At 55.7% G+C, this 15,029-nt stretch overlaps 1 protein-coding gene across 5 annotated transcripts in view; it reads right to left on the minus strand.

The window, feature by feature from the left end:
- Positions 1-15,029, minus strand: part of PRKCZ (protein kinase C zeta) — a 103,150-nt gene that overhangs the window by 85,425 nt on the left and 2,696 nt on the right. For 2 of the 5 annotated variants that reach the window (XR_003433478.1, XM_027110456.1), the window contains exons 2-4: positions 12,608-12,729; positions 11,574-11,663; positions 9,821-9,871 (exon numbers count right to left, since the gene is read on the minus strand). Coding sequence is in view for 4 of the 5 variants with exons in the window: in XM_027110456.1 (XP_026966257.1) it covers positions 9,821-9,871; positions 11,574-11,663; positions 12,608-12,729 (263 nt within the window). In the remaining variant the exon portion in view is untranslated. Of the gene's footprint in view, positions 1-9,820; positions 9,872-11,573; positions 11,664-12,449; positions 12,556-12,607; positions 12,730-15,029 lie in introns of those variants that run through there. The other 3 variants (XM_027110459.1, XM_027110458.1, XM_027110460.1) reach the window with 3 other exon arrangements.

Genomic DNA, 15,029 nt, shown 5'->3' on the forward strand with positions numbered 1-15,029 from the left:
GAGGTCTCAGCGCTTTACAAACAGTGTCTGATTCACAGTCCCATTACCCCGTTTTACAGGTAAGGAAAGGCAGTAGCTAATGGGTCTGTCATCTGCTCCACTGGCAGAGCTGCGGCTGCTGCCTGGACACCTGCCTGATTCCCAGCCAGGCACACAGTCACTACCCAACATTCCCAGGGAGGCCACTCCACCCTCGGCCGCCCTGCTGGGGGCTCGCTCCAGCTGACAACCACCCCCAGCCCCCAGGCTGGAGTCAGGTCCCTGGGAAGAGCCCCTGTGGAGGAGGGGCCGGCAGGAGTGGCCGCCAGGGGTCCGGTCACACTGAGGGGAGTGCGGCCAGATGTTAAGGACAGCGGCCGTCAGAGGGGGCCGACGGGGCAGTGGGCAACAGGACCCCACTGTCCTCGGGAGGGCTGAAGGTTTCGACCATGCTTAGCCCCTGCTGGGCCTCCTCCCTGCGGGAAGACCCACGGACGTGCCACCCAGACCCACAGTCTGTGCGCGAGTAGCCGGCCCAGGCGATGCTCCTGGCCGCCAGCCTGGCCGCAGCACAAGCTTCAGCCCCCAGGTCCCCGTCCCCCACACCTCTGCGTGGGGCCTGGTGTGAATCCGCCTTCCACCATCCGATCCAGGGTCCCACCCCTCAGAGCTCCGCACGGGACCCCGACCCGAACACTGCGAGGGCCCTGGGCTCCCTGCAAACCTGCACAGCGTCTGCCGCAAAGCTCCACGCCAGAGGCCCGCAGGGACCCTGTGCAGAGGGTACCTCCCGGGGGCAGACCACACCCACAGGGTGCGGGGGGATCGGACCACCCACCGCCCCACGAGGAGACTGGGCAATCGGACCTGAGTGTAGTCGACTGTAGGGGGCTGGGTGCTGGCCCGAGACATGTCCACGCCTAGACCCTGGAATCTGCAGATGGGACCTTACCCAGAAAAGGGTCTTCACAGACGTGAGGAAGTAAGGGGCTCGAGAGTGGCCCTATATCCAATGACATGTCCTTGTAAGAAGAGGAGGAAAGACAGGCGGACACAGAGGGGAGGTGCCCATGAAGCCGGAGGGAGGAGTGTGCGGCCAGAAGACCCAGACCTTTCTCCCCCGGAGCTCCCACTGCAGACTCCGTCTCCAGCTGTTCTGAGCTCGGGGTACCAGGTTGCGCAGCCCCAGGACCTAACACGCCCAGCAGCACCGCACACCCCCAAGTCCCCGTTGCCCTGCGCCAGGCCTCTCCCTCCCATCGGGCCTCGTGGCTGCAAGGACAAGTGGCCCAGCAGAGCCTAGAGCAGGCCACCCAGTGGGCACTCAGGGACCCTGCCCGGAAGGGGCCCGGCCGCCTGCTGGCCCTGCGCCCTCCCTTCCTGATGGGGGTGGGACGGCAAAGGGGAGGCGAGGAGGGTCCCTGACGGGATCCCCGCAGCGCCCGGGTGCGACCCTGATGCTCACTGCGGCAATCCCGGCGGGGACCGGCCTGCCGTCTGTCACCGTGACTGTATGCTCCGGAGGAGCCGCGACCCAGGCCCGTGTGCGGCGCATTCTCCACATCCCCGCCGCCCCCAGGTACGACATCTGCTGCATCTCACAGGCTCCCCGAGTCCCGCTGCCCGAGGGGCAGAGCAGAGACCTGGGTTTGCTGCATCTCGGGCCCGAGAGCTTTGGCCACTCACATCTGAGACGGGAGACGCGTCCAGCCAGACACCCAGGCCAACACCACCGGGGACACAGCTGTACGTTCTAGACGAATCAAAGACCAGAATGCAAGAGACGAAATATTTCTTCCATTTGGGGGAGCCAGAAAGGAAAATGTGAAACAGGTTGAAACGCACAAAAATCCAACATGAACACTTCCGTGTGAGCAGAGGAGGACCCCCAGCGGGATGGACCTCTGTGAGGTCACAGAGCCCCTCTGTGCTGCCACCACCCCGCGCTTGGCCCTGGGCTGCCCGGCGCCCTTGCCAGAGCCAGCAGGTGGCCCTCCCTCGGGCCCCAGTGCTGCCACGTCATTCCTGGACTCCAATAAGCCACCCAGAGCCACCACCTGCAGGTCCCACCTCCCCCGGGCACGTCACCAGCCAGCCCAGCTCTCCCCACACACAGCGCCCCGGAACACCCTGGAAAGGTGCTTCCGCTTGGTGGGAGGGAGCCTCCCGGTCTCCCAGCTGCCATCAGGACCCTGCTGCCGACAGCAGGGCGCACATCCTCCCAGCTGAGCCGACAGCACATTCACCCCCATCGCCTGCACCTCGCGGGCAATGCAGGGCAACCAAGCTCTGCTTGCGCAGGACGCGGAACCGGACAGAAGCCAGAACCCTTTAAGGTGGGGCGTCTCCCGGGCCCTGCTGACAGTTTATTCTGATGATGCTTCAACATACACAGACTTGAAAACTTCTCTGTGCTGTGGCCGGAACAAAATGACCAATTCAGTATCTTCAAAACCTACAACCTGTGCATGAATGTCCACAATAGCCAAGACGCAGAAACAACCCAACGTCCAACAACAGGTGAACGGATACATAAGATGTGACGGAACACCCAAGGGGGGACGTCCCTGGTGCCGCAGTGGTTAGAACTCTGCCCTCCCAACCATCAGGCCCCACGGTAAGTCTCAAGCGATTTTAAAGGACAGATATCATACAAAATATCTTCTGCGACCACAGCACGATCAAGTTAGAAATTAACAAGAGGAGGAAAACTGGAAAATTCACAACGTGTGGAAATTCAACAACACACTCTTGAACAGTGTATCAAAGAAGAAATCACAATGTAAATTAGAAAATACTTAAAGACAAACAAAGACCAACATACCAAGACCTAAGGGATGTAGAGAAAGCGAAGCTAAGGGAGAAATTTACAGCTATAAATGCTTCCCTTAAAAAGTAAGGAAGATCTCGGGGCTTCCCTGGTGGTGCAGTGGTTAAGAATCTGCCTGCCAACGCAGGGGACACGGATTCTGGCTCTTGTCCGGGAAGATCCCACATGCCACGGAGCAACTAAGCCCGTGCGCCACAACTACTGAGCCTGCGCTCCAGAGCCCGTGAGCCACAACTACTGAGCCCACGTGTCTCAACTACTGAAGCCCGCGCACCTAGAGCCTGTGCTCCGCAACAAGAGAAGCCACCGCCATGAGAAGCACGTGCGCCACAACGAAGAGTAGCCCCCGCTCAACGCAACTAGAGAAAGCCCGCGTTCAACAACAAAGACCCAACGCAGCCAAAAATAAATAAATAAAATAAATTTTTTTTCAAAAAGAAAGATCTCAAATCAACAGCCTAACTATACGACTTAAGAAACTAGAAAAACAAATAAAACCCAAAGCTAGCAGAAGGAAATAATAAAGACTAAAGCAGAGATAAACAAAACAGAGAATAGAAAAACAATAGAGAAAAATCACTGAAACTATTTTTGTTGAAAAGATCAACAAAACTGACAAACTTTTAGCTATAGATGGACTAAGGAAAAAGGAAAGGCTCAAGTTACTAAAATCAGACATGGGAGTGGGAGCATTACCACTGATTTCACAGAAGTCAGTAAGAGACTACTATAAACCATTGTACACCAACAAACGGGGTAACCTAGACGAAACGCACAAATTCCTAGAAACACAGAATCTACCAAGACTAAGTCACTAAGAAACAGACAATCTGAATAGACCTATAACTAGTAAGGACAGTGAATCAGTAATAAAAAAAAAAAAAGCTCCCCGACAAAGAACAGTCCTGGACCCGACAGCTTCACTGGTGAATTCTACCAAATATTTAAAGAAGAACTAACACCAATCCTTCCCCAACTTTTCCAAAAAACTGAAGAGGGAACATTTCCTAACTCGTTCTAGGAGGTCAACTTACCCTAACGCCAAAGCAAGGCAAAGAGACTACAATAAAAGACGACGAAGGACCAACGTCCCCTAAGAATACTGACACAAAACTCAACGAAATACTAGCAAACCAAATTCAGCAGCATATTAAAAGGCTTATGCACCATGACCAAGTGGGAGTTATTCTTGGAATAAAAAGATGAACAATCAATCAATGTGAACCACATTAACAGAACAAAAGAAAGACATGCGGTCATATCAGTGGATGCAGAAAAGGCATCTGGCAAAGTAGAAAATCCTTTACCATAAATATATTCAACAAACTAGGAACAGGAGATACCTGGCATGTTTTTTCCCATACTACCAAGCTATGAACTCAATTCTGACACCATCTCCCTGCAGGTAGCGTCAGACCCCACAGGGTAAGGGCTCAGTCCTACAAGACTGCCCACCACCCCACTTCAATGCCAGTTGCCAGTCCAGGTTGACACCTGCTTCTGACCCACGGCTATAGACGAGGCTCACAACCCCCTCCTCAATTCAATCAATTTGCTACAGCAGCTCACAGAACTCAGAGAAACATTTAACTTCCCAGATTAATTCAGGAACAGCCAGAAGGATGCACAGGGCGAGGCACGGGGAAGGGGTGCGGAGCTTCCGCGCTCTCCAGGAGCCGCTCCCCCAAATCTGATCTGAGAGCTCTCTGAACCCCATCCTTTCGGGGTTTTATGGAGGCTTCATTGCATAGGCACAGTTGATTAAATCATTGGCAGTTGTTGGACATTAGTTCAACTTCCTGCCCCTCACCCCTCCCTTAAGGTCAGGGGGTGGGACTGAAAGTTCCAAGCCCCTAATCTCTTTGTCTTTCCAGTGACCAGCCCCATCCTGAGGCTATCAGGGCCCCCACCCTAAATCACGTCCTAATGAATGACAAGACACTCCTATCACTCAGGAAATTCCTAGGGTTTTAGGAGCTCCTTGCCGTAAACTAGGGACAAGGACCAAGTACATTTCTCATACCCTAGAAACCAGGAAACCACCTCAGTACAAGAAAAGCCATACAGGAAAAACCCACGGCAAACATCACACTCAACGGTGAAAGACTGAAAGCTTTTCTTTCAAGATCAAGAACAGACGAGGATGCCCACTATCACCATTTCTATTCAACAGAGTACTAGAGGTTCTAACCAGAGCAATTAGGCAAGAAAAAGAAATGAAAAGCATATAAATTGAAAAGGAATAAATAAATTATCTCTGTTCACAGATGACATAGAAAACTGATTCCACAGAAACGATGTGAGAACAAAGTCAGCAAAATAGCAGGATAGCAAGTCAACACATAAAACTCAGTTGCATTTCTATATCCTCACAGTGAGCAACCCAAAAAGGAAATTACAAACACAGTTCCAGTTACATTAACATCAAGAATAAAATACTTAAGCATATATCTAACAAGGAAGTGATAGACTTGTACACTGAAAACTATAAAACAGTGCTGAAAGAAATTAAACAAGACATAAATCAGTAGAATGACATCTCATGTCTATGGATTAGGAGAGTTAATATTGTTAAGATATCAATACTACCCAAAGTGATCTGAAGAGTCAATGCAATCACTACCAAAATCCCAATGATGTTTTTGGCAGAAAAACATCCTAAAATTCTTATGGAATCTCAAGGGACCCAGAAGAGCCAAAACAATCTTGAAAAAGAACAAAGCTGGAGGACTCACACTCCCTGATTTCAAAACACACTGCAAAGCTACAGTAATCAAAACTGTGGTACTGGCATAAAGACAGACATATAGACCAATGGGATAGAAGAGAGAGCCCAGAAATAAACCGTCACACATATGGTCAAATGATTTCCAGCAAGGGTGCCAAGACCATTCAATGGGGAAACGACAGTCTTTTCAACAAATGGTGTTGGGAAAACTGGATATTCACATGCAAAAGAACAGAGTTGGACCCTCATCTAACATCATATGCAAAAGTTAACTCAAAATGCAGCAAAGACCCTAAACGTAAGATCTGAAACTATACAACTCTTAGAAGAGAACAAAGGACAAAAGCTTCCCAACATGGGATTTGGCAATGATCTCTTGGACATGACACCAAGGCACAGGCAACAAAAGCATACACAGACGAACTGCACTTCATGAAAATTTTATAATCTTGTGCATCAAAAGACACAATAAACAAAGTTAAACAAACAAAAAAAACCTCACAGAATGGGGGAAAATGTTTGCAAATCATATATCTGATATGGGGTTAATATCAGGATATGTAGAGATTCCTAAAACTCAACAGCAACAAAACAAACAACCCAATTCAAAATGGGCAAAGAACTTGAGTAGACATTTCTCCGAAGAAGACATACACGCGGCCAACAAGCACATGAAGAGGCTCAACCATCACTAATCATCAGGGAAACGAAAATCAAAACCACAGTGAGGTGTCACCTCACACCCACCAGGATGGCTACTATCAAAAACCAGAAAACAACAAGCATTGGTGAAAATATGGGGAAATTAGAACCACTGTGCACTGCTGGCGGGAATGTAAAATGGTGCAGCCACTGCACCACGGCAGTTGCTCAAAAAAGTAAAACTAGAGCTACCCTATGACCCAGCAATTCCATGACTGCATGTATACCCAAAAGAACTGAAAGTAGGGTCTCAGAGATATTTCTACATCCATGTTCATAGCAGCATTATTCAGAGTAGCTAAAACACAGAAGCGACCCCATGTCAGATGGATAAACAAAACGAAGTCCATGCATACAATGGAATATTATTCAAACTTAGAAAGGGAGGAAACTCTGACACCGGCTCCAACGTGGATGGACCCTGAGGACACGATGCCGAGTGAAATAAACCAGACACAAAAGGACGAATTCTGTGTGATCCCGCTTCTGTGAGGTCCCTGGAGGAGTCACACTCACAGAGACAGAAAGGAGGAGGGTGGGGCCCGGGGCTGGGGGAGGGGTGGGCAGTGAGTGTCTTATGGGGGCAGAGTGTCGGTTTGGGAAGATGAGAAAGTTCTGGAGACGGATGGGGATGATGGCTGCATAACAACATGAATTCAGGTTATATCAATGAACTACACACTTAAAAATGGTTAAGATGATAAATTTATATTATGTGTATTTCACCGTGATAAAAAAAATTGGGGGAAAAAAAAGGACTGAAGTTCTGATACACGTTACAACATGGATGAAGTTCAAAAACATCACGTTAAGAAGCCAGTTACAAAAGACCACATATTATCTATTCCATTTACATGAAATGTCTACACCAGGTACCTCCGTAGAGATGGAGCAGTTTGGTGGCTGTCAGGCGCTGAGCGGAGGAGCTGTGACTGCTCGTGGGCACGAGGTTTTCTTCCTGAACGTGTTTCAGAAACGGCAGAGGTGGTGAACCTACTAAATGCCACTGAATTGTTCAGTTTAAAGTGGTTAAAGTAGCACATTTGATGTTAGGTGTACTTTACACCATTTTTTAAAAACCCTATAGAACCGATTAAACTCAGGCTGACAACCTGCACAGAAGGTGCTGGAAGGCGCTTTGCTGCCATGAACACAGGCCCGGCCGGACATGCCCAGCATGACCTTGAGGCTGCATCTCTGCCGCGTGTCCCTGTCTGGCAACCGCCCGTCAGACCCGCCAGCATCTGCACGCGGTCCTGACCCGGGTCAAGGGTGCCATTTGTCCCACCAGCCTGACCCTTCTCACTCGCCCGGCCTCAGTGAACACCAACGCCCACACAGGTGCCAGGATCACGCCTGCACCCAGACCACCGGGGGACCAGCGCAGGGCGGTCCTAACTGCCCAAGGTCAGCGTCACGACCGAGCTGGACGAGCAGAGCCAGGGAGAGGACGCCACCCCCACCCTCCGTCCACCCCATCCTCCACCTGCAAGGAGAGGCTGCTGGAATGTTCCAAGGAGCTCGGAGCCGCCCCTGGTGAGCATCTCAAGGACCTGCTCGCGCGTGGGGATGGCCCCACATTCTCCGCATTCCCCCGCGGTGACGCAGCCCCTGCCCACACGGCAGAGACCCTGTGACTCCCACGACCCCAGGAGGGCACCGCATCGGCTGTGCCGACCCCCATCACCATCCCCTACATGAGGCCCCAGACAGGGCGGCGTCCACGCGGGGATGAAGCCAGGAGGGCACCGAGTCGGGGACAGAACGGGCAGGTCCGAGGCCCTCAGGGCGGCACTGCTGGGGCCCTGGCCTGAGCCGATGGCCGGGCAGCCAGAGACCGAGATGCAGAGATGCTTGGGCGACCCCCGTGCCGCACGGGCTGCTGGCGACGGCTCTGGGCAGACAGACAGCCTGTCACTGTGGTTGAGAGCCATCGAGGGGTCAAAGAAACGAGCTGGGGGACCCCTTGTACAGAGCACAGTGGAGGGGACCCTCCTTCCAGCTGGAAGGTCTACCTTATTTTATCCTTTTATGTGTCTGAAAAGACAACGTGAACTATCAAAAGTGTGCCCCTTCCATGAGACATGGGTACCCCGGGGCGGGGGGTCACGGGGAGGGGCAGCCCCGCGGGGGATGGGGAGGCCCACCCGCCTCCGAGCCCCCCACCACCGAGCTCCTCTCTGGCCACCTGGGGCTCCTGCGGGTGGGCTTCTGCTCGTGGGGTCTGCTCCCAGCTGGCCGCACTCCCCACCCCCGCAGTGTCCGGTCTTGAGCCACGTCCTGGCAGGTCCAAGGGCCGCTGGCAGCGAAACCGCACATGCGCACAGGAGCCTGCTGTCCTGGACGGGACGGGCGGCGGCCAGGAAGTCTTACTCGTGGGACTGACTCCCCCCCGCCCTGCCGTCCACCTTCTTAGGGCGGCTTCCAGGCCTCAGAAGCTCCAGGCTCGCCCCCCACCTCTGGCTCTATCTACCACCAGCGGATATCTGCCTCCCAGCCAGGACGCACTGGGACTGCTCACCCACCCCCCAGCCTTCCCAGACCTGCCCCTCACGTCCGTCCCCTGGGGCAGCACCTCCTGACGGCCCCTGGGCTGCTGCTGCCTCTTCAGACTGCCTGCTCCACTCCCGCCAGGGCTCCACGATCGGGATGTCTCCATGGCCTTGCTGACTGCTCCTCCAGGGTCCCCTGTTCTCTTTGGGAGACCCCAAGGCCCGGCCCTCATCACTGGCCACACCCTCCGTGGCCTCAACAACCTCCTCTATGCTAAGGGCTCCCAAATCTCTCTTCAGCCCCGACTGCTCCCCGAAATGCAAGTCACGCACCCAAGTCCGGCCTCTGCTCAAATCTGCTCCCACCCCACACAGGACGCTGCTGGCACCCAGAGGCCGGGCCCAGGGACCTGATCCGGAGCCCACCCTGGGACCCCTGCTGGCAGGAGGCGGAGCCAAGTCCCCCTAACCGAACAAGCGGCCACCGGGGTCCAGAGCCCCTCAGCACCCGGCCAGGGCCCGAGGAGGGTCTGGTGGTTGGTGTAAAGTTTCTCTTCGCCCCATCCAGTGGGGGCCCTGCCCCGAAAGACGAGGCAGGGCACGCTGTTCATCGGGGGCCTCCGGGGCGTGGTCAGAAGCTCTCCTCCGACCCACGGCCCCTGGGACTCTATCTTCAACCAACAGACCTGCCGTGGAGGAGGAACGGATGCCTCCCTGGGGGGCCCGGTATGGACTGGGAGGGGCCGATGACTGGGGGTGGCCGCAGCTGGGACAGACACACGGGAGCAGTGTCCAGCCATCCCAGCCAGGCCCCTTCCCGCCGGGGGGCATCAGGGCTTCTCCTGGGCTTTACCTCATGGCATCACTGACCAAGCCGGTGCCCTGTCTGATGGTGGATACACCCCTAGCCAAGGGCGAGGACACCAGTGAAAACCCCACACGAGGCCACACCCGCTGCCCACTCTGCTTTCAGACTGTTTGCGAGGAGCACCTAAGCCTCGGGCCACCAAGTTCCATCCTCCCCCGCCTCGCAGAGCAGACACGTCAACCCAGCACTGTGACACAGGTCATGGGAGAGGCGGTACTCACTGTCTTCTCCCGGACAGGGCATGCCTGGCTCCTCGGGGATGCTGGGGAAAACTGCACAGAGAGACAGAGAGAGACAGAGAGAGAGCGTCAGTGCCCACTGCGGCCTCGTGAGAAGTCCTGCTGGGAGTCAGGCTGCCCGTAGAGCCCCCGCTGCGATGAGAGCCTGCTCCTGGGAGACGCTCATTAAGGCAAACCCAGCACATGGATGTGTGCCAAACTCCCTTTGACGAGACACGGAGCTGCACGGAATAATTCAGGGGGAAAAGCAGCCAGAGGGGTCTAGAGAGCAGAGCCGTCCCAGGAGGACTCCTGATGTGTATGGATAAGTCCATACGGAAATGGGAAAAAACCGAAATTCCCTCGAAAACTGACTTTTGAAAGCACATTTCGGTCCACTTCTTTACACTCAAAATGGAGTTCAAAATGAAGCGTGGTAAGATATACCCTGGGCTTCCACAGTAAGTTACTAGAAAAGGTTAAACGTATTAAAACCTAGCTCAAATGACCTTTTTCTTAATCTAGAAAATAGAGTGAATTTTGAAAGTACCAAACCTTTCACTGTTGAGTCAACACAGACGTGCTAACCACCACCATGCTGTGGACGAGCGTAGGTTTGACGTTCAATCCACATTCATACAAAGGACAAACTAGGTATTTTAACCAACCACGAGTCCAGCATCAGAGAGAACGATGGTCCAACAGAAAACCGTGGACAGGGGCTTCCCTGGTGGCGCAGTGGTTAAGAATCCGCCTGCTGATGCAGGGGACACGGGTTTGAGCCCTGGTCCAGGAAGATCCCACATGCCGCGGAGCAGCTAAGCCCGTGCGCCACAACTACTGAGCCCGCGCGCCACAACTACTGAAGCCCGCATGCCTAGAGCCCATGCTCCGCAGCAAGAGAAGCCACTGCCAACGAGAAGCCCGCACACCGCAACGAAGAGCAGCCCCTGCGCGCCGCAACTAGAGAGAGCCCGCACGCAGCAACAAAGACCCAACGCAGCCACAAATAAATTAATTAAATTAAAAAAAAAAAAGAACACTATAGATGGTTTCGTGCGCCGGTCCTGGCTCCTGGGCTCAGCCGTCCGCGGCCCCCGCCTGACTATAAGCTGCACCAGAAGTGGCTGCAGAGTGGCAGGGCGGCCACAGCTGCCAGAACTACGCTCTCTCGGCAGACACCCTGCGGAACCCCAAAGTGCCGGGGGCACAGCCTGAAAACCTGCGATTTAAAGACGATAACAAAGAACACTTCCCGCAACTCAATTTCTACCCCGCGCTGAGCTTAACCAGCGGAGGGAGGCTGTGAGCCTGCAGAAAGCCACGGGGAGGGTCTCATCTGCCCCGGGGCAGGGCTGCAGCACTGTCCCTGCTCTGCCAGCAGGCACGTGGGCCCCAGGCCCTCGGAGCTCCCAGAAAGGTGGGGGCAGGTGAGCGATGCTGCCCCCAGGAAACGAGGGCAGTGAGGGCTAACCAGCTCCAGGACCTGGGCTTCTCCTTACAAGTAAGAGCAATTTTATCTGGGTTAATAAAATGTAAGAGAAAAAAACCCCATTGCATCCCATCCCACATCCTTACATTCTCGGGCATCCTAAGATCTTAAACCGCGATCCTCCACGTGGCTACTGGTCTGACAGAGCGCCCCCGCCCCCCCCAACACACACACACACACGCACATGCACACACACACACACACGCACGCACACACACACACACGCACACACCCTCCCCAGACCACCCTCTGGCCGGCACTGACCGTGAAGGATGAGCCCTTCGTCCTTGCGCTGACAGGACAGGCGGAAGGCCTCCTCCAGCTCCATCTGGGAGGACACAGTGCAGGGGTCACCTGGTGGACAAGAGACATAGATGAGGCCACCGCAGGCCCAAGGCAGAGGGGTTCACGGTGGCGGGCACCCGAGTTTGGGAGGGTAGTCTCACTGCTTGTGACCAGCTGCCCAGCCTGACCAGCAGGTCACCCCAGCCAGGGCCCGACAGCAGAACCAGTTAAGCCTATAAGGGCAATGAGTTCACCCACAGCCTGAGAAGGCCACGCGGGGAGCTAAGGCGTCCTAGGTTTCCCGGCCAGGGTGAGAGTAAGCACACACTTAGCCAGTCCTAGAGCGGAGGGAAGGGCTCCTTGCCCGCTGCAGCTGGACAGGGGCACAGATCCACAGACAGCCAGCGCCCCACGTGGCCAGGTGCCTGCGGGAAGGGGCACGGCCAGAGACCTGCCTGCCCCTTGTCCAGGCTGAGAGCTGCCAGGGAGCTCCTGGATGGTCTCCCAAACCCTCAGCTTTCTCCGAAGTGTGTCCAGCAGCAGGAAAGAAGGAAGTGGGGGGGTAGAGAGGAGGGAGGGAGAGGGAAGGAGAGATGGACCCTGGGGCCCCGGCCACCCTTACCCTCCCCACTTCCCTGAGAAAATGAAGAGCTCAGCTTCCAAATCACCCAACAGAAAAACCCGGGATATAGGGAAGGAAGGTCACGTAAGGAGGGTAAGGAGCCGTGCAAGGTGTGCAGGAGACCCTGCAGCCTCTCCCTGGTGCCCAGACCAGAGCTGGCCTTGCGGGGGTGGGTGGCTCCCCCTCCAAGGGGCAGCTCACCCCCCACCCCCCCGCCCAGTTTGTCCACGCACCTGTCGCAGCCTCTTCCCAGGAAACAGCTTCCAACGACCCCAGTGGGGAAGCTGGTTAAATTTAACCGGTTTAATTCCAAGGTCGTCCGTCTCCCCCAGAAGGGGCTGCGCACAGATTCAGAGGTTCACAACCCGCCCGACACGCGCCCAGGCGCTACCTTCACTGTCCACCCACTTGAGGGTGAGCGGGTGGCCCTGGTGGAGGTGGCACACCTCCCGCACCTCCTCACAGAGCTTGTCAAAGGTGGTGGCGGAGTCCAGGCTGGTGATCAGGATGTCCCTGGGGCAGAAAGGATGCACAGGTCTCACCATGGCGCACACATGAAGTACTGATGATTGATTAACCAAGTTATTGACCAAATAAATGAAGCAATGTCGTCCCCAAAGAGAATATTACAGCCTCTCCCCAGAACCACTGCCCGCAGTCTACGCACCACGAGTGCCCTTGTGCAGAAAGGTCTATCTGGGTGCGGCGATGTGCCTCAGCGGGGCGGAAGGACCAGGGTGGGCGCGGCAGAAAGCACCGTCCACCCCCCGTGGAGGCCAGGCAGACCTGCTCGGACACCGGGAGTGAGGCTGCCAGCACGGTCACCCAAGAAGGGTGGGGCGGCTGGACACAGCCTGTTCAGCTCAAGCCCACCAGCCTCATCACACCGTCCCCCAACCTCCATGGCGCCAACAGGGCCACGTCATATACCTTCAGAAGACGGGAACTGGGGGCGTGGGGGCAGAAGGCGGTGACGTATTAATCCAAGGCCACAGCTTCTTGAAACCCTGGAGGGACCATTCGACGGCCTTTGGTGCGGCCACAACAGATCCAGGTTCGGTTTTTTGGAAAAGCCAGTCCCAGAATGTCACTGCCTTTTATCTTTTCATCCAAAATAGGGAAGCAGAAGCTGGATCACTGGAGACAGCTCAGGGACTCACGGTCAGCCTTTGAGGGCTGGCCCTTCGGGGGTGAGGCAAGTCAGCACGAGGGAAACGCTCGACCCCCCCGAGGATGGGGGAGGGGCATCCCCCCACCATGCACTGTCCCCTCCCGTCACCCACCACCCAAAGCAGGGATGGCACTGACTCGGCTACGCTCACGGAGACTCTTAGCAAGAACCACTTCAGAATACGCTCAAGTTTTGGGGAAATTCTGCCAGCATCCGACACCACAAGGGTGTGGAGCGTATGAAGAAAGACGTGAAACATCCTGTACGAGAGAAATGCAGGGTCTGCTTGGCGCTAACACCGCTGGCTTCTGAAGTCTGTCAAACATGTGTTTATAAGAGTCTCCGTCCACCAGGTAACAAATCCAGGGCCACCAAGACCTGCCTGCTGGGCGCCCACCACAGCTGGGGCCCGGCCCACGGGTCGCTCACCCTAGCGGGTGGGGGGATATGGCCCCCAGCCAGCCACCCCTTCTCGTTGGAACTGGCCTCATCTGCTCACAGACCCACAGCACCTGTCCCCGGGGCCCCAAGCTCACCACAGCGTGCGACGCCTTGGCAATGCAAGGCACAGAGGGCTCACACGGCTCATCAGCGGGGGCCCCAGAGACCAAGCCCCCATCGCACCCACCCCATCATCCTGGGGTCACCCAGACTTGGTACCCACGCTGCCCACACTCGCCAACGACCCAGCATCCACCAGTCCCCCTGCCACAGGGAACTCTAGAAGTCAGTCTGCCATCCCTTCACCTTTGACCTCTCCCTGCCCCATGACCCTCCTCCGCAGTTCTAACCCGACGTGGCAGCTAGTCCCCCACCCCCCAGCATTTCAGGGCCTAGAGTTCAGGTGGGCAGCTCCCCAGTGGTTTGGAGGCGCCCCTGGGCCCCAAGCTCATCACCCAGTGACAGCACTGCAGCTCTTCCCTCCAACGCATGACCTTGGCACCAGTGGGGAGGGACTGTCCCAACCCCCGGCCAGACCCCTGACCACCACCCCTAATGTCATCCCAAACCCGAATCAAGAGGCATCTCTGAGCAAACGGGATCCTGAGGCTGCCAGCTCAGGGCACCAAGACAGAGCCCCGGGCTGGGGCAACAGCCTGCTGGATGGCCCCTCCCGGGACTCCTGGGTCTGCCCAAGCCATGCACCCAGGCCCGGGCTTTGCACACAGCAGGCCCTCAATAAGAGTTCTGGAAGACAAGCTTGAGCTGCAGAGAAGGAAGATCCAGCCAAGTGTTCCTGTGATCTCAGAAAAGCGGGCAGAGCAGGGTCTCCAAACCCAGCATGCATCACCTGGAAACCCCCTGAAAACAGAGAAGCTGCCGGACCCCCGGACCCACCCTCATTGTCTGGTGACTGCACACCCTCCAAAGGCCCAGCAAGCGAGGGGGAGACGGTGATCTCAAGCCTCTGGAGGGCCTGGGGCAGGGAGGGGAGGGGATGGGAAAGGGCGAGGGGAGAAGGCATCCCCCCAGTGGGGGCGGCTGACGACCCCCTATTTTTAAGAAGTGTCTCCACATCTGATATTCAGTTCTTGGAAGATGCTGGAAACAACGCGGAGGTAAATGAGTCTTTGTTCCAGGAAATGGATGACCTGGGGCTGGAGGGTGATCCAGACTGCAGTCCTGCCGACGGGAGAGGGAC

This window comes from Aethalodelphis obliquidens, unplaced genomic scaffold, assembly GCF_003676395.1.
Source record: "Aethalodelphis obliquidens isolate GAN/ISIS:26980383/991018 unplaced genomic scaffold, ASM367639v1 scaffold9, whole genome shotgun sequence".
Taxonomy (NCBI): domain Eukaryota; kingdom Metazoa; phylum Chordata; class Mammalia; order Artiodactyla; family Delphinidae; genus Aethalodelphis; species Aethalodelphis obliquidens.